The sequence below is a fragment of the Andrena cerasifolii genome, chromosome 7 (genome assembly GCF_050908995.1).
Source record: "Andrena cerasifolii isolate SP2316 chromosome 7, iyAndCera1_principal, whole genome shotgun sequence".
NCBI lineage: Eukaryota > Metazoa > Arthropoda > Insecta > Hymenoptera > Andrenidae > Andrena > Andrena cerasifolii.
The window spans coordinates 15,455,731-15,483,333 of record NC_135124.1 but is presented as its reverse complement, the minus strand read 5'-3'; the positions used below and the strand labels follow the sequence as shown (position 1 = coordinate 15,483,333).

At 49.2% G+C, this 27,603-nt stretch overlaps 1 protein-coding gene across 10 annotated transcripts in view; it reads right to left on the bottom strand.

Moving 5' to 3' along the window:
- Nucleotides 1-27,603, bottom strand: part of LOC143371065 (glutamate receptor ionotropic, kainate 2) — a 92,884-nt gene that overhangs the window by 44,868 nt on the left and 20,413 nt on the right. For all 10 annotated transcript variants that reach the window (XM_076815892.1, XM_076815897.1, XM_076815891.1 and 7 more), the window contains exons 3-4: nt 16,908-17,069; nt 4,227-4,478 (exon numbers count right to left, since the gene is read on the bottom strand). In XM_076815892.1, the coding sequence (XP_076672007.1) occupies nt 4,227-4,478; nt 16,908-17,069 (414 nt within the window). The remainder of the gene's footprint in view (nt 1-4,226; nt 4,479-16,907; nt 17,070-27,603) is intronic.

The following is a 27,603-nucleotide window of genomic DNA, read 5'->3' as shown; positions in this document are numbered from 1 at the left end:
CCAGCGGTACCAATTTCGAATTGCAAACGACCTGGGAGCGTACCATCACTTTACAAGCTTCTGTATTATACACTAATATTTCTAACTCGAGGGATAGGGACTATTGTACTATGTCTGGTATCATTTCCGAGGAATAAAACGAAATCAAAAGAAAACTCAGTCTCAGAATGAATTTAGACAGCAAAGGAAGCTACGCTTTCTCTTTCCCAAAGTTCCATGATCCCCTTGAGCTTCGAGATCGCCAGATCTTCCCTTATTAGCCACCCCGCCCCCACCCTGATCTTGAAGAATTCCACTTCCAGTCGACTACTCGGCAAGATTTGCCACGAAGCTTAACCAACGCCGATGAAAACGTCCCTCGAGCTTAACCGCCTTTGCCAACGAGCTTATCTATTTGCGGAGGCGCACGAAAGTTACACGTACAAGCCGATTAGAACACCCGTAACCCACCAGTCGCCCAACCTCCCATGCCAAACTGATTTCCTCCAGAGATTTACCGGAGCTCCGGAATTCCCGTGTTTCCTCCACTTTCAATTCCAGCCGCCGGTGGAACCGCCGAGAGGGCAACGAATCTCTGGGTACGGAGCTGGTCTGGAGCTTGCTCAAAGTCACCGGAACGAACGATTCGGCCCGCGTAACTTGCCCCGATCTCGGGAAAAGCGAAAGGGTGCGACGATTTCCTGGCGGATCACGGCGAAGTTTAATCCCAGTTCGCCGTGGCAATCAATTTAACTCTCCATCGTCGGCCGTTTCACTCGCGACTTCGCTCCAAGCTGGCATGTTTCATTCGCGATGGTAACTTCACTGACACGTCGAAGAAGACCTGTCAATATTTCTGCGGTGAATAGTTGGCGCTCCATGCAGTTTGCGGAGCGGTTGAAATGGGACATTCGGGCGAACCGTTGCAGGCTCCTATAAATCCAGAATGCTTGCCTATCTCAGTGTGATCAAGGTGTTATAGGATATTATAGTAGAGTATGGTCCATGAGTCTACGATAGCAGGTGAGAAGGTAATAAGAGTCTAAGAGGAGCGAGGTTTCACGCAGAGCCTCGGAGTCGTAGAAAATTCCTGTTTCTCGAGGGAGCACCGCGTAACCCCATGTTTTACGCGTGTTAATTTCACGTCTTTGATCGTTTGCGTCTTATTAAGGGGCGGAGAGCACGTGTATTAAAAGTTCCCCACCCTTGGACGATACTCGGTGAACCCTTCGCGCTAGTTAGCAGAGAATTTAGAGGCCTGGGGCTCTTTAGCACCGCGAGCACATTCTTCGCGAGGGAACGATGTAACTTTCTTGTTCGTTGGAACGAGGCTTCGCGTTGACAGTGTAATTTTAAGTTTGTGAAGGTACACGCCGGCGGAGCTGAATGGTAGATGGGGGAAGTCTTGAATTTCTGCTCTGGGTCTCCCAGAAAGTCAATGGTTGCGCTCTGTAAAGGTACCAGAGAAGGTGTTTCCCATGTAGTTACATTCATTTAGACTTTGCTTGCAGACTGGCACGATTGTGAATACGGAAAGATACATGAAATAACGCAGTCCATGGCCCCCGTGGAAAATGGAACGAGGAAATACAAGGGCCAAGACCACCTCGACCCTTCCCCTGATCCTGACAACCGGGTTCCGTTTCCTTACGCCTCGAGAATCGCCAATGAACCTTCAACTCGGCCCATCACCGACCATTGTGGAACTTCCAGGACTCCCCCCCTGCCACCGTACCCTCCATCCTTTCTTTCGATCCTTTTTATTCTCCCGACCTTCGCTCGCGTTTCTCACGAAACATTCTGGACAATGGCAACGCGGGTAGCAGGATGGCTCGCGAGACTCTGAATTTTAAACGTGACCGGAGAAAACGCGCTTATCCCTTTCCTCTAAATCCTCGAGGTAGCAAAATCTGTTTAGGAGCTCCAAGAGGCATATTATAACTGTTATCTCCCTGACGATGTTTTTAGTTAGAGTGTCCGACTTGAGAGAGAGAAGCAAATGGAAGCATCAGTTCGATGAACTCGAAGCAGAGGGCTTCAAGCGCACTCACGAGTTTCGAGTCTTCGATTCGTTCATACACTCACGCAGACAAGCACGCTTAGGGCTTATTCCTGTCGAGGATGACGACAAGGGTCTTGCACGTCGCGTGAAATCCCCGCGTCAAAAGCAGACTCTCGTCCCTGCAGCCGCAGATATTGACAGGCGGTAAAGATCCCTCGGAACATCGTCGAAAAAGTGGCAAGTAACGTTCCCTTAGCCCCGTGAGGAGGTAGGCGAGATTTCCGTGCGACCACCGCGGGAATATGCACCCCCGCCTGCCACGTATACGTTGCACGGCAGCTAAATCACTGGGAGGGAGAGCTGACACTGTCTCCTCCTCGCGTTTCGTTTGTGGAAGCTAAAAGATGGAGCAGAGGCGTGCTGGGGACCGCTATCTGGCGGGCACGACGCGAGAAACCATCACTGGGGAACAAAATACAAGAAATGATACGTGAAGGAATGCAATGCGAGGAGTATGAAGAATTGATGGGGGAGAGGAGATCAACGCAGTCACCGATCAGACAGAAGAATCGCGAAACACAAACTTGTGCCCCTTACAACGAGTGATTTTCAATACGATAGGGAGGTAAGTTGCAATCATCATCATCTTGACAATATATGAAATGTTAATTAGATTTTCCCAGGACGAAACATTGGAGGTGAAATGAAGCCGAGCGTCTGCTAGCGCGCACGTGCGCCTTACACAATTCTGCACAGTCCCTTACATTATTCATCGCCGAAGATCGGGACCAAAGAATGGTGGTAAGGGGAACGAGGATCACTGAAAGCCAGAGGAAGGAATCTTCTCGCAGTTTAAACCGCCATTTCGCGAATTAATTAGACAGAATTCCCTCTCGGGAGGACGTTTTCTTCCTTGGGCATGGATAGACGACGTCTCTCATTATGAACGAATTTCATTATCTCCGTTTTTGCCCCCTCGTGTCGAGCGTTATTAATCGACGTTGTCCCATTACGGCGGCTGGTAATTGTTGCTAATAGGACTTGTAATTCCGGCCGCCTCTCTCCCGCGGCCTGTTTAAACAAATTGACAATCCAACGGAGTAAACTCGCGGGAATGCTGTCACAATTAACGCTGGAGAGATCGATCCTCGAGCTTCGCCTTGCTGAATCCGAAGATCGAACGGTTTGAATTAATATTCAAGCAGCCTTCTCCAACAGCGCGTTTTTTTGTAGCCCCAGGTGGAACGAACGGGTGGTAAGTATCGAGGATGAACTGCTGCTGTTTCACGAGCTACGTCCCCTTCTCCACGATTCGCATCGGACGACGAGATTATGAATAAGCATCCCGCTTAATGTCCATGATAAAAAGGTGGCCCTTGGTGGCGGAGTTCTGCAAGAACACTTGGCAACGCGATCTTGTTCTCCTTTCCCCTACCCAACCTTAAGGATTTCATAGAACAAAGAACGCGACAATGGGGTGGAAACTGAAGCCCGCGAAACTATCAAAGAACTCGTGACTATTTGTCTTTGGAAATAGAATCTCGCTTCGTGACAGAAGTCAGATGAATATATCGCAGCTTTTTCCATAAAACTAATTAAACACGCCTGTAAAAGTGTTTTCTACAATGTTTACAAAGCACTCTTATCGTTGAGACTCCGTTCAATTTCAGCGTTCGTCGTGTGCACAGTAAATCGAGGCGCGCTAACAAGGGAAGATCTCGAACCCGAAAAGTCAAAAAATTCTGAAACTTTGCGAATACGTAGGGGATTTCCTCCTGATTACAACGCAATTTTTCTTTGCTGCCCAAATTCACGCGAAGGCGGTGAAATTAACGCCCCAAAATTCGGCTATTTTCCGATTTTGTGTTATAACTCGCGAAATGTAAGAGATAGAAAAATAGTTTCGAGACCAAAGTTACTTCTCTTAATTAGATCTATCATCTGGTAAAAAAATTATTTTACAGTTCACGAGTTATAACAGAAAATCGGAAAATAACCGGATTTTCAGGGCTCAATTACACCCCCTTAGAGTACATTTGGGCAGCAAACAAAAATTGCGTTGTAATCAGGGGGAAATTCCCCACATATTCACGAAGTTTCAGAATATTTTGAATTTCCGAGTTCGAGATGTTCCCTTGTAAGTAGTACGACCCGGCATTCGTCGGGCGCGGGACGTAACCAGCTACGCTTGTCTTCTACCATTGTCCTCTCAAGATTTTCCCAACAAACTCGTAGTACCACTCACCATAGTCATCCTCGTAGATGATGGCGACCTTGGTCCAGTTGAGAAACTCCATGATGTCCTGATAAGCGGCGTTGAGCAAAGTTTGTGCGGGGTAAAGGTTGATGCTGAACTCTTTCGCCTCCGTGTCCAGGTCCAGCCTGGCTTCCAGGTGTGGAATGTCGAGTGCGTCGCAGATACTGTGTATGTGCTGGCCCAGGATAGGATCCGACGGGCCGAATACCGCTTGCACACCGTATTTGACCTGTTGGCACGCTGTAACAGAGAACGATCGATAGGGATTGATCAGCTCGCGTTCCAGGCTGGCTGGGTGGCGTTTAATGACGCGCGGCCGTTTAAAACACGCTGACTACGCGGCGCTCGCGGCCGCCTCGGCTCGCCATCATTCGATTCTCGTTAAGGGAGCCCGCGAATCTGCTTAGCCATCCGCTGGCAATTTAGCTGGCCCGTTCCCGTTCGATAAACCATTACGCGACGGAGGAGAGATCGGCGAGACGGCGCGCGCTGCCCATTAAGATCGTACGCGTGTAGAACGACTGTAGAACGACGTTAATGCGGCATTAACGGCTCGCTAAGCCGAACACATGACCGAGATTGTCGTCGGGCGTCGTAAACTTCCTTTATGGCTGCTGGAAATTGTCGCGGCGACGCGGAGGAATGTCGATTAATATCGATAATGGTGTTACGCTTTCTCTGACGTTCGCGCATAGGTGTTTCAGATCTCGATAAGGTATCAATTTCCACGCTGCCAGTACTTAACGATATCATGGTTCAGGAAACCGCGGCAAGATAGATTCCAATTTCTGACGTCTCAGCCACCGAAAAGGGATATTAATGGCAAGGAATTAATATCTCATTCTCAATGCTTTTATTCCTAATTAGCGAACTCATGGGTGCTCTCGCGTGAATATTTCAGTGTGAGGATTCTAAATGGATCCCAAAGAAACACTGGAAGAGAGGAGGTTAATAGCACGCTAATGCTATGTAATCCAAGAGCAACGTTAATATCGCATTAACGCTCAAGTGAATCCACTGTTACGGTATGCTGGCTGTAAAGCTGCTCCCTACTGTGTGCCCAGCACGATGCAGTGGCATAAGTGCAGGTATACGGAGAGAATGACCGACGGGAGCCCCGGAATTCAGGGGTTATCTTGCTTCAGTTGCAACGGTTGTTACGGGCGGCCTGGGTGCTATTCACATCCTAAGTTAGCCTTTCAAACCACGGGCAACTGGTCCTTACGTGCCGCCAAGTTAATACGTTATACCAGACAAGAACTCACGGATCCGAGCGTCCCATTGGGAACAGCAGTTTCCACGTGGCTGTGTGTTGCCGCCAAGTGTTTCGGAAGGGGGAGACACGTGTTGGATAAAGCGATTATAGCCGCACGTGGGATCGAATTCTGGCTTCCCAGCCACGAAACGTCTGTACCATTCCTCTTGCATCGTAAGTGCGGAGAACGATGCGAAAGATTTGGAGAAATTCCAATGTACAACTATCTGATAGAATATTTTAAACACCGTTCAGCTGAAAGTTGAAAGCGATAATCAAACGTATCGGCTGGCGAGTCCCTTTTGGCGGTTAACCATCATGAAATCCCAATACAATCTCGATCCGCGAGGATTGATTTATGGTTCGACACAACTCGATCGCGAAGAAAGGGTTCGCGAGTGGAGCGCCGAGAAATATGAAAAGCCCCCGCAAGGAGTAATCCGCTCCTCAAATTCCTCGCCCCGTGGCTTAATCTTCCTCCAAGTTCGACCAGTCCTCGAGCTATTCCAAGTCCCGGATATAAAGGACTTATCTACTTACATTCAAGTGACTTTTCAGCGCGGTGCTTTATGCTCGGGAGGTAAAGTAAAACGATGTCTATCATCGTTCTCTCTGAAGCCGTCTGACGACAGGTCTTCGTCGGTGATACACGCCGGCGACGATGTTCCGGTACGAGGCGCCTTAGCGGAACGAGTTACATGTCGCGGAAATTATAACAAAGGTGGCTGGCAATTTATGCAGCTCCTGTGGCTACGGTTTCTTCGATTATCTGGTCGTAGGGGGACGAGGAAGAACAGAGGCTAACGAGTAATGAATTTTCAGGGGACGAGATAATGGGGTTTTGGTGGTCCATTATCGTGCCACCTTCAGAGCGCCATAGTGGTCGTTACGTCCAGGTTACGCGAACCCCTGGGTCGTTTTTCTCTCTCGTATCAAAATTGTCTGTTACTGCTGCTGGCAGAGTCTTTTGCAAGCAAACGGTAAATTAAAAAGCAGTCGTTCTGCAGCGAAATTAGAACCAAAAAACCAGAAATCCGTCGGCCAGAAGTGATCGAACCACTCACGCAAAATTAATTCGGTACACGTATCTATGGCTTGCATCGTAATTAATGCAGAAAGCAAGCGTTTACACGCCCCTTCGCTGGATCGGTTCTGACGCCGCTTTATTCCACTCTGGAATACCACAGAAGTCGTTGAATTCGACTGGAAAAAATTTTGTTTTCACAGAAATCTCACTGGGCAAAAGATTCAAAGGGGCCGTAAACGACTCGCTCCTCAGATCGTTAAGGCTAATTTGCGATTTAACGAAGTAATCGTTGGCGGTACGCAGTGGGGGGGAAAGCGCTCTGGAACGGAGCGCGGCTTTGGAGTCGACAGACCCCAGGGCCGTTTCCATTTCCCGTTTGCTCACTAGGGTTCCAGGGCTCCGTTCATTTTTTAATATCCGCCCCAATGGTGTGTTCTTTGAGCTAGACGATTCCGCTGGGGCTCGCGGGCCAGTGCGAATGGCAGAGAGAGAAATGGAGAGCAGGCGGCTGGGCGAGGATAAAGACAAATGAAGCACCGACCATGGGGATGGAATAATGGTCACGATAAGAAGGAACCAACCGGCTGGGCTGAGGATAAACACGGACTCTTGGCAGGGGATTGCAATCAGAAATAATAAAAATGTATTGTCCGTTTCTGAATGGAGGAGATAGGCTCGAGATGTAGATAGCTGATGCTGGGGAGTAAACAGGGTAGCAATGTGGGAAGAGTTCGTGGAACAAAGAATACGTATACGTAGATGAAAACTAGATAGATGCTCGATAAAAGTGTTTACGACGGTGAATAGAGGGAATGGCTAGAATGGGAAACATTGTGAGTTTCCTTTAAACGGTGAAGTAACGACTCTAGAATGGCCCATGGTGGTACCTAAAGTGTTTGCGCAGCGTGCACGTATTTATCGTTCTACCACGGAGTGGAATGAAGTTGTGGCGTTAATTTATAACGTATTCAGTGAGAAATTCGAGCCCTTCAAAGGTATTTGTACAAAGCTTGATTGTTAGAATTGCACGGCCCGAGGAACGTTGCGGAATTGAGGCTGGCGATTTAAAAAGGTACACGCGTAGTATTAATGGCGTTTAAAGCAGCGCAGGTTCGCGTTATTGCCATTGCAAGTCTGGAACTTCGAGAAATACGCCAGATTACGACGATTATTTTTCCATTGAATATAGTTATTCGCGATGCTTTGCCCACCCTTTGAAAGAAATTAATTTGAATCATCCCTCTTGTCTCCGCCGGCGGAATGAAATGAAAAATATCCTGACGATGACGTGGATGTTTATTTCTCTCCTAGGTCCAGCTCTGTGTAAAATAAATTCCGTTTCATTAATCCCCGTGGGTGGCACGAGTCCGCGCTTCACAAATTAGACCGGTCTATTTAGCGAAGCATTCAGTAAACCGTACGAAAATGAATCCCCCGAATTGAGGTTCGCGCAACAACATTAATATAATAAAATCCAGCAAGCTTTAAGCTCGCGTTTCAAAGCTGCGTGCCTTACTATTGTGAACTACGAGTACGGCGATTCACGGCGCGACAACAGGACAGAATTCGTCGAAGACTCTGATTCAGCAGACTTTAATTAAACTTTTTAATTAAACCTAAAGTTTCACACCCCATGCTCCATTGTCACAACGATGTTCCCTCCACTTACTAGGTTGTAGAATACACAAGATTGTTTAACAGTACACGCGATCGTAGAAATTTCTCGATGTTAAGAATTCCATTTGCCTTTACGTCCTCAAGTTGGCTAGTACTTTCTCTCGATTCTTTCCTCGGTCGTGGCATAATTCGCCCCCGGCCAATTGAACCAAAAGTCCAAAGAGCGGCGGTTAAGCTTCCAGTAGATTTGCCTTTAACCGTTCGCACTGGTAATTACATTATCGGCGACAGTGCCAGGCCGATGAGGGTGGGCAGGGGGTTAGGAGGCACGTGCGGGAGGTTAGGGGGTGAGGCAATTAAGTGGAACCAGCATCGATCTCGCTAGTCACCAAGAATTGACCGGCCATAGTTTCGGTGAAACGGCCCGACAGGAAAAATCCAATTTCTCGGCTCCACGGTCGGACCAATAAATCGGTGATACTGCACCACGTGGGACCATGCGGGCTCGTGTACTGGAAGTGCGACGCACCTGTAACGGGGCTGAACCGTTAATTCCCCGAGACAGGTTCGAGGAGTCCCCCTAGAGACTTTTAAAGTGGACGTCGATCGAAGGACCAAGGGATCCGTTTAATCTGCCTCCGCGAAATACAAGATTCTATCCTTCGGAATGACGATAGAATAAAGCAAGCTTGCAGAACGTGTTTCATTTCTCACGACCAGTGAACCACGAGGTATTTTCAAAGTAAAGAGCCCTTCCCTAGCCCCGTAGCGAGCGAAATCGGCAGATATCGATGCAAACTCCCAATATATTCACAGCAGCCGAAAAGGAACGCGCGACAATGGGAAGAATAAGGGGGAGAGCAGCGGTGGAAGCCAGCCAGCTAGATCTGAATTTGTTTACGAGCACGCCCACGTCGAAAAACTTTCGGCGGGCGACCAGGAGAGGCAGGAAGGAAGTCAATCTTCTTAACGGGCGACACCTTAAAACCCAGTCGACCCGTGCGACACTGAAACCTCTCTGTTCCTCACGTTTCACCGTCCACGTCGAACGGAAGACGACTTCCAGTGAGAACGTTTGAGCAACCCCTCCAGTTCGAAGGTCACGCTTAACCGGACGAACTCGAGCCGAGGAATTTACGAGGTCCCTCAGAGATAAAGGCAGGAACAGCTTTGTCGCGTCAAGGTTACGGTTCACTTGCCCGGCGAATCCCCAGCGCGTTTCCGCTGAAATTCGGAGAGGTTCTTCTTGTAGCTTTTACTGGACTCGGAATGTCTGGAACCAGGACAGGAGTCGCGAATTTACATGCTCTCCAATCGATTGGCGCGTGGGCGATAGAAAACGCTTGGGATAGAGACGAAAGTTAGCAGTTGCCAAGGTTTATAACACGACCGTGGGACCTGCCACCATTTCTGAGTTCGAGGGCTCACGATATTTTTAGGCAAACGTTAGGGACGTTTGTAGCTTTAACGAACACTCGAGCCCATTCTTCCCAGGTCAATTTCCCTTGGGAAAATGGTGGTCCATCCAGTATTAATCGATCCGCTGCACACATTTTTCCGTTCGGAATCAACTACGGCGGGTAACGGACGCAAAATTTCAGATACGCTGCACGATCGACAGCCCAGTTATCTTTCTCTTCGTTCTCCCTCGCGAATGTCGACATGGTCCGTGAGATCGATACGCGAATCTCACCAAGAGCGAGCGCAGAGCTTTGCATTGTAAATCCCCGGACGCTGTTCGAAAGTTGTCCTCCCTTTCTGTTCGTACTTCTCGGTCTCCCTCATCCCTGGCCTCTGCCACTTGTCCCCTTCATTGCGCACAGACTACCACGCGTGAACCTTGCTTGCCGATAAATTCCTCGGGAAACGTCGCGACGTCCAGACGAGTGATTTAAACGAACCGTATCCAGGCGATAAATCCTCGTCCAATATTATTTGCGCGCGTAACAGGTGACCCGTGGACATCGACGACGCTCGATTTACGACCTACTCGCGCGGCAAGCGTGACAGTTTCGCGCCCAGCGACTGACCAGCTGCGTGACGCGAACACGGCTCTGCCGCGGAATCCATAATTATTCCTCGTTCGTAAAGCGGACTCCTCGGACCGTTGCCAAGGAATCCCCTCTGGACACAAAGGGCTCGAGATACGGCGGCAGAGAGAAGTGTTCCGAGACGTTTGCCAAGGAAAAACAAGCAGGAGACTCAAGGAGATACATTCGCGTGCGGCTCCTCACCCGCGGAGTGTTTCAATAAACCTGGCACGACTGTAACCTTGCAATTTTTGCCGAATGAGATCCTCGAGGCTTCGGGGACTTGGTTCCCCTGCAAATTTACCAGCATCCAACGCTACGTCAGCAACGACAGTTAGAGCCTGACCACACGTTGATACATACTACTTCCACGTGGAAAATAAAGCGCGGCCATGGTCCCTTTTGCGTTTCTAAATCTAGTTGCAATGATTCCCGATCGTTTACGCCCACGAAGTAGCACAGACAGGGAAGTGACTGGAAGCTTCACGAAGCCCGAGAGGTAGCTGCAATTGGGGTTAGGCAAGCTCCGTGGCAGCGAGTCTCTGCGAGGATGAAGTCGCGATCTTCTCGACAAAGGGAGCCGTGGTGCATTAAAATTTCAAAGTGCATCAGCGACCCCCCGACGTTTCGCCTCGCCTGCGAGCAAATCGCTCGAGCGTTAATTAGTAATAATCGCGAGTCGACGCTCCGCCGTTCCCATGGCTCCACGCGTTATTCCAGCCCACTTGCCGCGCGACATCGAACGCTTCCGCCTAGTGCCAACGGAGGATCGTTTTTTAATATGGAAATGGATGAAATCGGCGCACCGCACGGACTTCCCAAGGAAATATGCGGCGCCACTAGCGGAGGACATTAACGGGAGCACGAGACGTGTTCTTCGTCAGATGGTAGCTCCTCGCGCGCATTATTAGCCGGCACCTAGACGAGGATTACGCGTAACGCCTGGATAGGATCGTAACGGAGATATTTTTCATTTGCAAGTAGAATTGCTGTCTCATTACTGATACGGCTTTGGATATCGCGGAACTTTGCAACTTCGGAGCTCGCAAACTTTCGCGACTCCTTCGATCCTCTGTTCCGTACCGCGAAGTATATTAACGCGAGGGTGGAAGTTTGTAAGCGCCCACATTCTTCATTTCCATAGGAGATCGATAATAGTGAAATACTTACGTCTGCTTTCGCTCTGCGGAATTGAGATTCCATAATTGTCGCGAATCTCCGAAGACCGCTGCGTGCCAGAGTTTAGAGGTTTCTTTTAAGTAGAAAAGTCGAGGACTACGCTTACCGAGGAGCTCTTTAACGTATCCATTAAGCATCACCACTGGCAACTTTTAGGAACTTGTAAAGTTCATGTTTTACAGTACTATAACTCTCGTGGACGTAATATCCTCCATCTTTTCACAGTTCTTCCTATCGATCAAGTTCCTACCGCGGTGTCAACAGACAATTCAAGCTGATTGAAAGTCGCCAGGCGTTACAGGACAGAGACGATGCGAATCCTTTCGCAGAGGTGTCCAGCCGTGGTTCGCCTTTCTTTCAACTCCCTTAACGAGGTGGCGAGCGTTGGTTTGTCCTTTGATGTTGGCAATTCTCTCGAGTAGCCACCAGAGGGTTAGTCAGCCTCGTTCAATCAGAGTAATTGCGCGTTAAATCTCCTCGCCGGCCGTGAAATCAATATCGTGCCGTCTGAGCATCCACCTCCGTGTCTGACTCGTCTTTCGAGCTACTTCGCCCAACCGGTCCTTTCCCCGAAAATCTGCTGACTTTGACTCGGGGCGGCAGAGCGTAAAGGCACCGATAATCAATAAGTCATTCTCCTCTATTGTGCATCAAGTTGATTTCCAGCTCGCACTTTGGCGCTCGTGTCGTTCGACAGGGCTGAGAATATTTCAAACGGGACTCGACTGGAGTTCGCGAGCGCGTAGAAGCATGTACACGTAAAAGGGCAACAGGGAAATAGCCCGGGCGTTCTTATGCTTTTAATAAACGCACTCCGATAAGAATTTCCTGCAACGAATGGTTTTAATTAAAGCCCGACGAGCAGATTAAGGCGTAATCGTCCGGCGCGCGTTTCCGAGTCCGGCGATCGACCGTGAATATAACACCGCGTTCGTAACAATTTTTCGATATTTAATATCTCCCCGCCGTGATTCGACGGAGGGGAACCTTTCCTGTATCGCGCGGGGGGAATCTACTTGGCGAAGAAATTTCAGATGAATTTATCGCGCAGCGCAGGCAGCAAAGTATTCCTCGCAATATCTACCTCCACTTTTTCAAAATTCTATTAATATCAGCTCGCCCCTCTTCCTGTCGACTTCTGACACGCGGACGTGATCGACCGCCACGAAGAGAGCAACTTTCAATACTTTGCATGGATCGTTGGTACAAGTGTATTCGCTTGGACTCGCCGCGAATCGAATGCGTCTGCTTCTCATCGATATTACTTTCGTAGTCTGCAAGTTCGCCTTTCGTCCATCCCCCTTCCCGCCTCCCGGCAGACCCTCCCGGTGCGCCAGCGACCAAAACGAAATCGACTCGCGGGAAAGATGTACCAGCGGCGCGGAGGGCGAGCCGTGGGAAGCGAAATTTGAAAAAGCGCCGATAAAGCGGCTTACGGGGCGCGCCCTAGGCTGCAGCGGAAGTATGTTTTGATAACGGCGGGTGGGTGGACATGGTCCGTCGGAGTCACGATCCCGGATCGAGCGCGGAGCGTCGAATGGGGTTCGATATCAAAGGATGAACTGGCGCGAGAACACGCCGCGAAGATGCAGTCGAGAGCATTTTGCACGGTTGATGCCGCGGGTTCGAGGTACTTGGGAACTCGGATACGAAAGTGGCGTCGGAAGAAGTGGCCTAAGATCGTAGCCAGGAGGAGCAGAAATAATGGCAGCGAGTGAATCGATAACAGCGATAAGGATAACGAGGAAAGAATGGAATACACGAGTTGCCGGCACAATGGAGTCTCGGGGATTGTTGCACAAAAGCCCAGCCTCGCGGGGGCGAAAATATTTTCCTCGTAATATTATTTTCATGGTAATGCGAGCGTGACTGGTGTCAGAGCCGCGGGAGGGAACGGCGGGCGGAGGAAAATTTGGCGAGAACCGAGCAAGCCGCTGGAACGGGACAGACTTCTGACGAGCAGGGAAATCTTTCCCTCGCGGGGAAATAAATGCAGAATCTTCTTGCTTATGCTCGTGGTTGGTCGAATGTAGAAAAATGGAACGGAGGTCTAGAAACGTCGAGGGTGGAAGAAGTGTAATAAACTGTGGAACATCAGGGGCAAGAGAAATTCCGGGGCAGTCGCGTTAAATGGGATACCTCTGATCCGTAAGATTGCTGAAATCAGGAGGGATGCTCGTGGAAGGTGTAGCGCAGCAAAATGTGGAACACTGATTTTCGACGAAAGGCCATGTCGAGAATTACGAAACGGGACGTTGGTGGGGTATTCTCGATTTTCGACGCGATAAGGTAGCGCAGATGCTGCTCGGAGCGAAGCTTAAATCGCGAAAAGAGCAGCGGGTGCAGGAACGCCGTTGCCCCGGCTCTGAAATACGATCGGCTTAATCTCCACCACGAACCTTTTAGATTCACCGTAGGCTCTATTATTCGCAGATTTCGCTGCTGCCTCGAAACTCGGATCTGCAGGACGAACGCGGGGTGCAGAATATTTGTTGCAAGGACTACGATGGAGAAAACTGATGACCAGTCGTTGGAGAAGCTTAATCACTTTCTGTCAGAATCCTTCACGGCTGCCTTGGCGCAGTTTTGGCACCCCGAAATTTACGTAAGCTGCCCAAAATGGTGGAGTTCCTCGCGAAGATATATAGGTTCATGGCCGGGAGAGCTCCGTGCGAAAGATCGAAGATCGAGAACCGTGGCGGCATGAAGGACCTCTATTCGTGCAAGGCATCGAGAACAGAGCCGTCAAGAGGTGCTCTCGAACACGTGACGCGACGTGACGTTGTGCAGAGTCCCGTTTTCTTCTGCTCGTTTGCGAAGCTACCAGCCACGTTTTTTCGCGTTTCCGCGTACATTCAATTGCCAGCTAAACTTCTGGATCTCCTCCCGCGAATATTAATGCCTAAATTCGATTATGTCTCTCCTCCATCTTCGGAAGAAAAAAAATTATTCAATCTGTTCTCTCACCTTCGCTAAACCGCGAAGGGATCAAACTATCTCCCGATCGAGGGACTACCCATCTTCACATTCTGACAGGTCATCAGATAAAGCCCTTCAAGATGCAAGAGTGTTTCGTGGACCAGGCGACGCTGTGCTTTTTCCATCATCCACAGAGTAATGCCCCAATTCTCGCGCTCCCTTATCAAACTGAACCGTCTAGTTGAAATTCCCAGCGTGTCGCCTAGTCCCTTCCGATTTTCTAATATTCCACGCCCGAATCGGCCGGGTAAATCCGCGATATCGGCAGAGCAGGTCCGATAACCGGCCGTCGTTTATCCCGGCACGTATGCATATAACCGTAAAAACGTAAAAAAAAAGGGGGAAAAAAATGCCCGACGGTCGGGCGCAGATAACGCTTTATGCGAAACAAACGGTCCAGCGAGGTTCATCTCGATGGGGGGCGCGCGAATTTGCATGCATACAGCAGGTTGCATGTAGTTACAGCGCGAACACGAGTGAACTAGCCGCGTTCGGTTGTTCTCGAGAGCCTTACGGGGGCCGTTCGGTGGAACGGTATCCCGAGGCTCAGCATCAGCCTTTTAGTATCAGCCTTTCGAGCTTGATATCGTTTGAGGTTCGGAGGAAATGATAGGGACTCGTAAACCGAGACGGCCGGGCGAGTGGAATCCGACAATCGGGGGGAAACTGGACAATAACTTCAAATACGACACCGTTCCATAGCGAGGGATTTGTCTTCAGAGTCGAGCTTAACCTCGATTCCGTTTGACATAGCGATTTGCGAATTTGGGGCGCGAAAAACTGGGAGTGCAGCTGTAGAAATGTGGAGGCTTCTGGTCTTAATAGCGAACGTATTAAAACGCGAGTCTGTAACGGAATTTCGAGTCCGTTCATAAAACTCTGATATTGCGAGGCTAACGCGACCCGAAGTAGCAGCTTCTACGACCCTATCGCGTGTTTCGCTTCATTTTCCTATATTTGTCAGAGGAAGAAGAATGGCTGCAGCATTTTCTCGGTGCATTACGCGGGAGACTCATGGGATACAGACCTAACGACGCTGTAAAGTGAGATACAGAGGGCCCGGTAAGGTGAATTCCGCCTCCAGCCATGAAGTAGCAATAAATGTAAATTAAATTTGACAGACAGAACGTCGTAATGTAAGTTCCACTGTTCTCGCACACTTTTCCATCCGCGAATTAATTAGTGTTGCGGTAAGTGTGACATTAACTTTGCCACGCGTCGCAAACAATACCCCCCCATAAACATGACTCATGTATGAAAGAAGCTAATTCCCTTTAATTCACGAAAAAAGTTTTCACGCAAAGATTGTGAAATCATCTTTGCTAATTCCAATTGTACCTTTAACCCTTTAATTCGCGAAAAACATTAAAAACCTTCTCACGCAAAGATTGTGAAATCAACTTTGCTAATTCCAATTGTACTCTCGTTCTCCGTTCGAACACTGATTCCTCTGTCACTTTTTATACTTGACATTCCTTTATTGGCCACAAATCAATTCAGTGCTCAGATTTTCAGCTTCGGTTTTAAGGAATTAGCGGGCGAGGCCTGTAGTTGACACAAAAACTTTCATAAGAGGGACATCTTCTGTTAAAAATGTCGTATGAAAATCGTTTTACGATGGAAAATAATAAAAACTTGGTAGAGACTAATTTAAACGAATCAAAGACGGTAATAGATTAATAGCACATTCGCCAACCTGCACTAGTGATATGAAACATTTTGTTTTAAGTCGACTTCATAGTTTTTTCTTATACAACGCCCGCTAATTCCTTAAAACCGAAGCTGAAAATCTGAGCACTGAATTGATTTGTGGCCAGTAAAGGAATGTCAAGTATAAAAAGTGACAGAGGAATCAGTGTTCGAACGGAGAACGAGAGTACAATTGGAATTAGCAAAGTTGATTTCACAATCTTTGCGTGAGAATGTTTTTAATGTTTTTCGCGAATTAAAGGGTTAAAGGTACAATTGGAATTAGCAAAGATGATTTCACAATCTTTGCGTGAGAACTTTTTCGTGAATTAAAGGGAATTAGCTTCCAGACGCGACCGCGTCTGTTGATTGTTAACCACGCTAGTCGACGCTGGTCGACGATGTATATTCGACAAGCGACGGAAGGGAGATAATAATGTGCATGCCACTTTAATAATAACGTTGCAAGCACGCCCATTACCCTTGCCCAGATTACATGACGTCGCCGCGATAAATTCTGCTTAGGACAGCGCGCTGCTCCACGTCCCAAAACAATTTCAACATCAACCGGAACATCTCTCCCATTTCCATGTTTCGTGTCTTCAAACGTATTTCCTCTTAAACAACGCGACACAAAATGGAGAATATCGAATACCGATTGGCCAATCGATAACAAATTTCAACCCCTACAAATGGCAAAAAAAAGTCCGTTTTGCAAAAGTTTGTTCCGAATGTCCCGTAACTAGAGATGCAATTCGGAAGAAGGTAAATCAAAAACGTGGCGTGAAATTATATTGTTTCGGAACAGTGTTTGGGGAAATTGATTTTGAACGCGCTCGGGAGATATTCTGTAAGCAGATAATTAACCTAGCGACAATCAAGGAGGCACTCACCCTTTTTCGATGCGTGGAAGGAGTCATCTTTCGGCACGTACTGTATATCGTACTCCAGCGTGGTTTTTGGCAGGATAAGCCTGTCCTTGTTGATCTTGTACACGGCATACTTGAAGGCCAGCTCCGTACTGCTATCCTTTTGGTCATGAGTGAATATAGCACCTGGAACGAGCGGGTGAACAGGTTAGAATGGTGACGCCAGTGTCCCGCTAATATCGTTTTCGCGTTGGCGGCGATATTCGCGATGAAAAATGCACCCTTCCATGGCGATATACTTAAAACTCGCTGACCCCGCTATTCCTGCCGACCGAAGGACAAGTGCTCCACGATGCATTCTATTAACTGGCCCAGAATAATTTTCAACGTGCCCAATTAATTTCCGCCAGCCACTCGGTCCTACCTGAAGAAGACCGTCACATTTCACTGCCGCGAAAGATACTGCCTACAAGCTTCAGAATTTTCGTTGCCTCGCCGTTCTTCGGACAGGGTGTGTCATTATGTAGCGATGGCACTTCATAACGGTTCAACACCGACCGATTTGCATTCTGAGTGTCCATCAATTCTTCGAGTTCTCTCGCGAGTCGAGGGGCGGAGCAAGCTCGTTTACTAATTGCTGATCGATGCTTCGAAACCAAGCGAGGCCGCGGCCACGAGCATGTCAAGGACTTGCTGTACGTGTACAAATGCATACACATATTGACAGTAAAGCCTCGTTCGAGAGCTCGGGATCTCGCGGACCCTAAATATTCAACGTCAGATAAACGTACGTAACTGTTAAACGGAATTGTAAGCAGTTAAATCGTCGGGACGAATGGCTGACACAAGCTTTGCTCACACCACTGTCTCCTTCCGGGGGCATCGTTTCGCCTTCTCACAAATCCGATCGAGCGACGAACAAAGAAGCCACCTGGGGCAAATGAAAACAAGATTCCCTCGGGACACAATCGCGACGAAGCGTGATGGGCAAATTTTATTTTTCCCCCGACGGGAGAACACACCCGCCAGGAAAAGGGGACACCGCGTTCGCGAGTTTTCAAGTGTCCCTCCAAACAGAAGTATCGGGAAACGAGTTAGGATCTTCGGTTCCCCTCCCCCCTCATTGTTGGGAACCTCTACTTATTGCGGAAAGTAAGCAGAGGGAAGATCGACCTGGTATTTTAAGAGACGCTGTAGACAAAAAGCTGCCTAGACAATGGTGAACGGTGAATAGCTCCTAACTGAAACTAAGTTAGACGAGAGATGCACAATATGCTACTTAGTACCAGGAGGACAAAATGATGGGGAACGAAAGTCGGGCGAAATACAGGGCAGGAATGCTTGTAATTTGACGGTACGGCGAGAGATGAAGCCTAGAGACACATCCGTACTATGCGCAGACATAAACAGAAGTTTCAGAAGCGAGCAGCCTCGCAAACAAGAAGCAAGTCAGCAGAGATGAAAAATTCATCTCTCCCGCGCATGTAGACGAGGCTTTACTGTCAATATGTGTATGCATTTGCACACGTACAGCAAGAAGGCTGAAGCAGAGGCGTTATGTGATCATACTAATGGAAACAATGGGGAAGGGGGCAAGAGACAAAAGACAGAGGAGGGAGTGAAAGGACGAACGAAAAGAGAATCTTGAATGCTATGTACTCGATAAGCCTCGTCCCTTTACCTTCAAGGGAGCCGCTCGTGAAATCCACGAATTCTGGCTAATGTGGACGGACCAGTCCACCGCTTCGGTCCCCAGGCATAATTAATTAGGAAGGACGCGAGCATTAATCGGGAGCTCCGCAGGGTTGCGCTGAAGAATCGTCCTTTTGTTGCTGAAGAATGGCCACGTGTCCTGTGGCAGCGGAGAGTTATCAATTTCCGTGCACGAGGACTCCTTCACGGAGAGGCGTTTGCTATCTAAAATCCGGTCGCCCGAGGCCGCGACAGTGACGAACGACGGACCAGTAATCGGAATGTAGTCGCTTTCATCGGCTTTCCCATCGGGCCGACCCCCCCATTCATCCTGCTGGGTGCTAATTTCAGGCAAACTACACGCGCGAAACGATCTCGATCGCAAACAGCCCCGCGGCTCTGGGTCGAGAATGTTATTCAGGCTGCTCTCCCCCATCGCCAGCGACGCCCCCGAGGAAGCGCACACTCCCCCAGGGGGTAGTTTCGAACGTGAATGCCGAAACACCGGCATGCAGATGTCCTTCAAAGGTAGGATCCCCGCAATTTCCTTCGAAAAATATCCTATTTCTGGGCGACCTTTATTGCCGGGGAGCATAACGGCGCGAGCAGGGTGACCCCTATCAAAATCGAGGCCATCTTGGTGATTGGCCGAGGGACGCCGCCTCCTCGAAGCCTTCAGATGACGTGTGGCTTTGAGCGTCTCTTCTGAGACAGTTTGTCTTCGGGCGGACACGCTATAAGAGGGCTACTCGATGAATAAGGGTGGCGAGAGTATTGCGACCATCGCCTAGACCGACCAGCTTTGGTAAAAAGTTGCGCTTAAACGTTCCCCAGCTTTGATCTACCTTCTTCCTTTTCTTCGGCGAGGCCTTTTGAAATCTGGGAATCGGGACGCGTACCCGCTTTCGACACTATTCTTGCCCTGAAAAGACTTCGGCTGGATGCAACGGAGAAGCGGAAGAACGAGGTGCGAGGGGGGTGATCATTTACGAAGTCTAATGGCGGTAATCCCAGTGCGGAAGAACGCGAAACGAAATACCTACAAATCGACTAACTGGCAGGAACGCGGAAAAACACGAGGCCGCTCGAGCATTGTAGTAGGAAATCGCCCTTTCGCGCCATCCCTTCCCCCCTGGGGAATCTTTAACCTCTCTCAGAGGTACTTCCCCTCAGTTGTTTCGTCTGTTGCTGGTGTATCCAGCTAATCCATTTATCGGTGTACAAGCTGGTACTTTTGCTGCTCGATCCTCTGTTTCCCAGCTGGTCCAGCGATTGCGGAGTGTATCTCGGCCTCTCTGGAAGAGCGATAACTACAGGCCCACGGTGGAATCGCAGACTGCTTCTTTCGGCGGTTTCTTTCGTGCCCGAGAGGGAAGCAAGCCGTTAACGGCGCTGCTTTATCATTCGTCGTTTAAATGGAGGGTAAAGGAGCCCGGCTAAAGTACGTGGTCGGCGGGATAGTTTCTTTCGGGTAGCTAGCTCGGCGAGAATTATGGCGGAGAAGTGGACCGAACACCATCTGCTGTTGCAGTATCAGGGAAATGTTGGTTATCGGTCTTGCTGCAACTTAGCGCGAAACTGTTGCAGTCTCATTTATGCTTGGAACGAACATTTCGAGGTGATTTAATCTCGAGCCAGCGGCCGGAAGCAATGCCGCCCCTTTCATCGTGGATCGCGCACCTTTCGGGAATCAATTTTTCAATTTCATACGCTGAGCGGCATCATCAATTCATGAAGGCTTCTGTATTCTACAAGCGGGTTTTCTTGTACACCCGGCTCTATTCGCGAGATGATACTGCAGAATCCACGCCCTGTTAAAGATGGATTACGCGAGTACCAGTTAGCACTGCACGTAGAAGAAGCTTCAGGGGAATTCTGCTGGTATCATAGAGGAGGACCATGAATGGCACGCGCATCGTATTGAAAGCACACGCGTCGAAAGAAGCTCGTATTGTAGAAATAAACGACGCCATCCTACACATCCATTTTCGACGTAATCTTCGCAAATCCTAAAGGCTCAGGATAACGTGGCCCAGGAATTCTGCAGGTTAATCTTCGTTTCTGTGGAACTACGTACAGGAGCGTGGCTTGGTACACGGCGAGGACAGATAAATCTGAAATATCGTAAGGAGGCAGGAAAGGGTTTAATAACCCGGTCAAGCTTCCTTCGTCATCTTCATAGAGATTCGTTTTCGACTGTGGGAGAATCGAGGCACAGATGAAGACAAAGACGAAGACAAAGATGCAAGACACTTTGCCTTTTCTGGCTTCAAAGTCGGGAGACCCTATATTCTATAGTTATTAACAATATAGGAGTTCTGCGATTTCATAGAACGTTGGATCAATATTCAAGGACTAAGTATGGAATTTATGAGAACACGCCTCTAATTTTAATCAAAAAGCTTCCGATGCGAAGAGTCGTGGAGGTCTCATTAACGATGCTACCAGACTCCTCGTTATAACGCTGCGATTTTGCGTAACTGTTTCGAATTAAAGAGGATGTCCTACGAGGGCGGAAAGAGTTGAAGAGAAAATAAAATCGTGGCACCGTCGGGCACGGCTGTGTGTACAATAGCATTCCCCAAATCACAGCAGACGAGAATCTACGTTTCCAACGTTGCTTTTTCTACAGGCAATCGCGATAGTTGGATCTGTACGTCCGAAATTTAGCGAACTCCCTCCGTACTTTATCCTCGTTTTACGCTCGCAGCGAGGAAGTAATTGCATTCCCCAAAAGGACGACGTCGGGGAAGAAAAACGAAGGAACGGCAAGGAAGGCGGTCGTAATCGAATAAAAGAAGTTAATCGAAGCGACTGGGGGCGGGTTCGCGAACTCGCGAATTAGATCCGATCGCTCGAGCATCTGGAATTCGCGAGGATTACCATACGTCCCGCGCCACGGGACGAACGTCCTCTAACTTCCTCCTTTCGTTCGGGTGGTTAACGAGCACCGGAAGTTAGCGCGCTCCCGCCGGAAGGGGAAGACTTTTAGAGGGCCGCAAAACGTCGAGGGAACACAGGCAAATCGGGAGTCCCTCCTGCTTACATCCTTCGAACGGGGTGGCTAACAAATCACGCAGGAAGACATCAGCCGAGTCCAAACACCGTGAAACGAAAAAGGGGCTGGGGATTTTTGAAATTCAAATGCAGGAATATTGTCTCGGGGGTGAAACGTATGGTTGGCAGACTCGGTACCGATGAACCCAACGAAACGCAGACAGTCCCGAACTGGTGTCTGGGAATGGGAGTTCCATTTCCTTTAGATAGCAGGAAATCTCTCGTTCCGATAAAACGGCGTGGAAATCGATCAGTCCAACTTCTGTCTCGGCCTCGTAGAGGGAACCGCGTGGTACACGAAGATACTTCCATGTTAAACCCCCTTACTCGATCTCCTTCAGTTGCTCAGGTGTACATCTCGCCCAGTTAAGCTGGCTTTCTTCGAGCTGCTCATCCTTCTCGATTACTCTTACCCGTTGGTCGCGGTTAAAGTTTGTTATTTCTGCTCATGACGCGGCAAATTCAATCTCCGCCCTCCCTTCGACAGGTCGATAGAGCATCCTGATCGGAAAATATCTGTCTCCCTTTGGGATTGAGTGTCTTTCCAGTCACCGAAGTGCCGTGGAATTTTTACAGATTCGCTCGACGGTGTTTTAGACCTAATCAGAGCCTCTCGACGACCTGGGGCGCGATAGAGGTACTCCCGCGACGAGAAGGGTTTCAATCTCCGCGGCATTACGTTGCACCGAACGACGAGCGAGCTTCGAAGAGGGCAATGATGTAGCTGGGACGCGATTTTTCGCGAATTCCTCCACGTCGGAGCATCCCCGTCGATGGTTTGGAAACTGGCGAACGAAAATATCGAATCCCGTGACGCTTTAGGATTACGCGGCGCCACGCGTCACCGGTTCAGCGTGCAATAATTCTGAGGATTACGGCTGGTCCCGATCCATGCGTACCGCCGTCGTGATTCTGGGCCCCAGCACGGCAGAGAACACGATGAATGGACCAGTTTTCCAGCGGACCGTGAGACACTGGGAACTTTACATCGTTTTGCCCAGCCGGACGGGGAACAACGCTGACGACACAGTTTGCTACCGCTGTTTCCGTGTCCCCAGGGAACTCCGTCCGACGACGTAGCTTTGATGAATTATTACAGCGGCTGGCGGCCGTTTCTTGCGGCAGACGTGTCGCTGAAAGCGTTCTTTTTCCGCCAGCCATGGGGTTAATCGGAGCAGTTGTACAGTGAACAAATAAATTGGAACTTTCGCAAAAACAGAAGCACTGATCGGGTTTATTCTCAATCTTCCAGTTCTATCCAAAAGTATTCCCTTTGACCGAGTAAAAATTGACACTTCCAGGATCCATTGAGTCACAAGTTCACCGAAACTTCCCCCTGCTACTAGAGTTGCTCGTTTCACAGTTGAATGGACGAGCAATACGCGCGTCAACGGATGCCTCGCTCCAAGTGTATTCTAAGTTGGACTCGTTAATTAACTTGAAGGAGATTGCGCATAAACCGAGAACCAATCTGCTCAAAGGAATAATCGATCCTCTCAGAAGGGCGAAGTTAAACAGCAGCCCCTGCCCTGGCTATAATGGAGAGGTGTTGAGGAAGATTTTGCCTGTCTTTCACAACCGTGACACGGTGCCTCCGCAAGGCAAAGCTCCCGCCGCAGCAAGGAATTACGCGACCACCCCAGCGTCTTCTTTTGTCCTGCCCGTTGCCGGCTACGCCAGCTTAAATTCCTATCGGCCTCCTTTCTCTGTCGGGCAGCCGTTTCCGTTGGCGGTGCGAGCGAAGAAGAGGGACGGGCTCTGGTCGCGAGCCACCTTTTCACGGACGAGACTGGAATTCCATCGAGTGAAACGGCCCTCCAAGAAGATAAGAACGAGGAAGAGAAAGCGTGAGAGCGGGATACAAGGGTTGGGCAGAAATAGGAATGGGGAAGAACAGGTGGGAGAGATTCTGTCGCGTGGTCGCCAAGGTATTTCGAAAATCACTCCTTCCGACGAAAGGCACTCGCCCTCGCAACCCCCACCTCCGCGTTCTATAGCTCTACTACTTTCCCCCGAGAGATGCACGAGGAGGAAAAAAAAGAATCCGCGCGAAAGTCAGTCGGGGAAACGGACTAGCGCGGATACGACTAGTCGAGGAGAGACAAAAGTACAGAGGCAAGCGAGGAGGGGAGTGCTGGATAAGAGAGCGAAGACGCGAGGCTGGATTCGTGGAAAGTGGAGTAGAAGTTTTTGCGAAACTTTTCCATTCCGCGGAGACATTATACCGAGCGTAAGAAGCGTCCCCCACCTCGCTGCGAAGTTAGAGGTTCCCGGGCGGAAGAGGATGGATCGCGAATGAAACGGTGGACGAAGCTTCTAATTGTCCATGCAATTTTTACGAGCCTCCAGAGGGAGAGCTGCCTGTCGCGCATCGGGTTACCCTTCGGATCACCGGCCGACCCACGGTTTCAAACAACTTTCAGAGAACTGGATCGGCCGCGCGGCGAGGAAGAGAGCCAGCAAGAAGCGTCTGGGACGATCGATGACGACGTACTTGTCCCGTCAGCGACGCTTTCGTCGCGAATCGCGTAACCCTAATTCGAGCTGATCGAAACCGTAGCGGTGTGAGTTGCTGGCAGGCCCGTTTCTGGGGCGGATTTCCTATCGTGAAACTCCGTTATCCGACCGACTCTGTTAATCGATACGCTTTATTATGGGGCTGGCAATCGTGCTAGCGAATGATGATAATTCGAGCCATTAACGTCGCGCCCTGTGTCGCCTATCCAGTTTCATTAATCATCTCCCCGCCGCCGCGACTTTTTGATAACGTATCGCTTATTGCACCCTGTTTCCCGTGCTATCGTTCAAGCGTTGAATTAGGCGACAGCATCCACAGCGACGCAACCGAAATCAAACTGGGCATGGAATTACGTGGACCGCACGTTGCGATGTCACTGAAGCTTAAAAGCTCACGAAAATATAGGGACACGTTGAAGGTAGGGGTAGACCGGGTAGAATCGGATCACAGGGCGAATCGGATCAAAATAAGTATTTACTCCATATTTCTTATCGCGATAGAAATGAGCATTCCGATCGTTCGTAATACCTCACTTTTTGGTTTTTTGTTTGCAGAAGAAACATTTTTAAGTTTGATTTTATTTTCTATTATTAATCTTAAAGCCAAATGTGTACTGGTCACGAATATATAATAATAAATTAGTTTTTTAATGTTTGACTAGTATTTTTTTACCGTCAAACACAAAGCGATCCGATTCGCCCCGGTCTACCCTATACAAGCTTAAGTTTTAAGAAGACACTCTGCTTACAAGAAAAGTATGCCACCGCGGCAAGAGATTGTCGAACTTTGCTGCCAAGGGGCACAGTCGAACGTGGAAGACTCTCAGCCACCTCGCTTTATCAAAAGACGCTCCCCGGCGCATTATCGGTGGCCAGGCCGTGAAATCCTGGCGCGGACGTAACCGTAAACGTTAAATTCACGCGGCGTCGCGAATATAAGTCCCGGCGAAGCTGCGGCGGGAAGAACGAAATTCGGACCGCCGTAATTAATGGCCGGCTAGCGAGTGATTAATAGTTTGCGCACGCCGCGTCGCCCCCGACATGTTGGAGTTTATCGTCGAGCACGCCACAGGCGTCTCTCCTCTCCGTCGCTACCGAGTTATTAAACTAATGCGACTCGTTAGTAGTTCGCGGCCCCTCTGGCCATCAAGGAATTTCGGTCGGACCCGAAATCCCGCGGGTAATCGTCGAGAGCGAGAGTGTTCCCCGCGATCTGTCTCGGCCAATCGCACGTTGAAATTCATCTCATTAACGAGCCATATCGTTTCCTTGCAAAACACCTGCCAAATCGAGCGAACCGCTCGGTATATCGAGCTTAATCGCTCGCGCCCATGGAAATCGATTGCCTTCGGCGGCGCGTGGCCGTCCACTCGCTCGAGAAGGTTTGCTGGGAACATCCGCGAAGCAGGATTCAGATTGAACAGCCGCGATTCTCCGGCATAGCGCGACGATTTCAATCAAAGATTAAACTTTTTCCGCGACGCAGCCCCGACGGGCGCGTTTATGAATATTGAAAAACAAAAGCTGATTGGAAATTCAATCCCCCGGTGCGCATTTCCTTCGGGGAACGGCGACGTTTACGGTTTCGATGCTGTCGAGCGTTTATGGGGGCGAGGGTATTACAGGCTCGCGGAATCGGGGCGTGACTTGTCTCCACGCGCTGGTCAAGTAGTAGAGTTCGTTAAGAGTCGGACGGCGCGGACTTGCAGGGGAAGAAGGAGGGAAAGGACAGACGTTACGTGAATTCTAACATTTCTGTTTTAATATCATTGACGAATAAATTAGAGAAAATCGTTGCGTGACGTATACTGTATCACACTCTGGGGGAAGGTATGACCTTTGAAACATTGAAACGGGATATTTTACGAACGTATCTCGTGTAAAGGGTGAACTGCTGTTGGAAGCGGAACGATTTCGGATCACGCGTGGAAATTCGCGCGACCGTGGAGTATCCAAAGCGTGTCCGGAGGCTGTTCGCGTATGCACCGTTCGAAATTGGCCTCGTTAATGCGCTGCATCGTTTCACGGTGAGCGAAACGTGGCAGCAACTCTGTCACAAGCAGAAACGAGGCCGACTGCGCGCGAAATTCGTCAACCGGCGGCGGCATTAAGCGCGCGATCGGCTTTCATCCGCTCCACTGGCCGCGTATGTAATTAGTAATCGACCGTTATATTTGATCTCGTTACGCTCACGCGTATCTCTTACTCGGAATGTACACCGTCCGATGGACGATTTCTACTCGCAACTTTCATTCGCATAGCTCATTAATAACCCCAGCGAGCAACAAACTCCACGCGCGTGGCAGGATAGATAGAAGTGTTACTCGGGCTGAACACTTTGAAGTATTGACAAATTGGACGGTGTCGAACCGGGAAAGAGCACGCGTATTCCGCGGCGCGGCTGCCAGTCAACGTGACCGGGGCGCGGGAAAAAAATTCTGTAAATTTCTCGTCACTGCGAAACAAAGCCGTACAGAATCAACGACTGACACGTTTGTACGGCTCGTGTCAGCGATCAATGACCGCTGACCAGGGGGCTGAAAGCTCCGGGATGGCAGCAGCGTTCAGCGTGGAAATATAATATGTGTGGGAGTAAGGGTTTTGCAGTCTGACTAAAATCTTTAGGAGAAAAGCTTCAGGTAACAGCAACAGACGACTGCTAGTGTCTACTGTCTACCACTACTTCTCGATCGAACTAATTAGAAAGCTTGCACAACTGATTTTCGATCCAGCTTCAATTAGTTAGTTTTTAGCAGTAGGTTTAAGTATTTTTAGTATTAGTATACGTAGTACTAATTAATGTTTAGTTTTATGTTATGGTTAGGCCTATTAACAGTTTATACTGCGGCCTCGCCTTTACTCGCCTTTACTTTCTCCTTATGTACTATACCTTTGTTTTACGAGTAATAAAGACGAAATAATAATAATCATAATAATTGATACATTGCTACAAGCCATCCTCGATTAATAACTCCGCTGTAACGCGCTCGACAGTTCGTGACAGTCGATATTAACTCCAACGTTCCCAATATTTTCATTGCGAACCAATATGGAAACAGTGATGCGACTCTTTGATATTCGTCATAGTTTCAGCACGTCGATGCCTCGCGAAGAAATGTAATCGGACGCGTAACCGTTACGTACCGCTGGCGCTATGAACGATCGACTCGTAAAAACGCTGAATTACGTCGAGCGGAATGAACGTTAGGAGGTTCGTTCGCTGGTCACGTTTTATCGCGAGGATTAAGTAGCAGCCGCGTCACGCGAGCCCAGCCGAAAGTTCCTCGGCTTGATCCAGTTGTTCGGAGCGGGACAGGGGAATTGATTTCACGGGATTCCCGGGGACGTTCCCGCGATAACATTAAGATAGAAACGGCGCCGGGCGTTTGCTAGACAATCCAATAGAGATCCAATAACGGAGGAAATGTATCCTCCGCGATCGATCGCGGCTCTT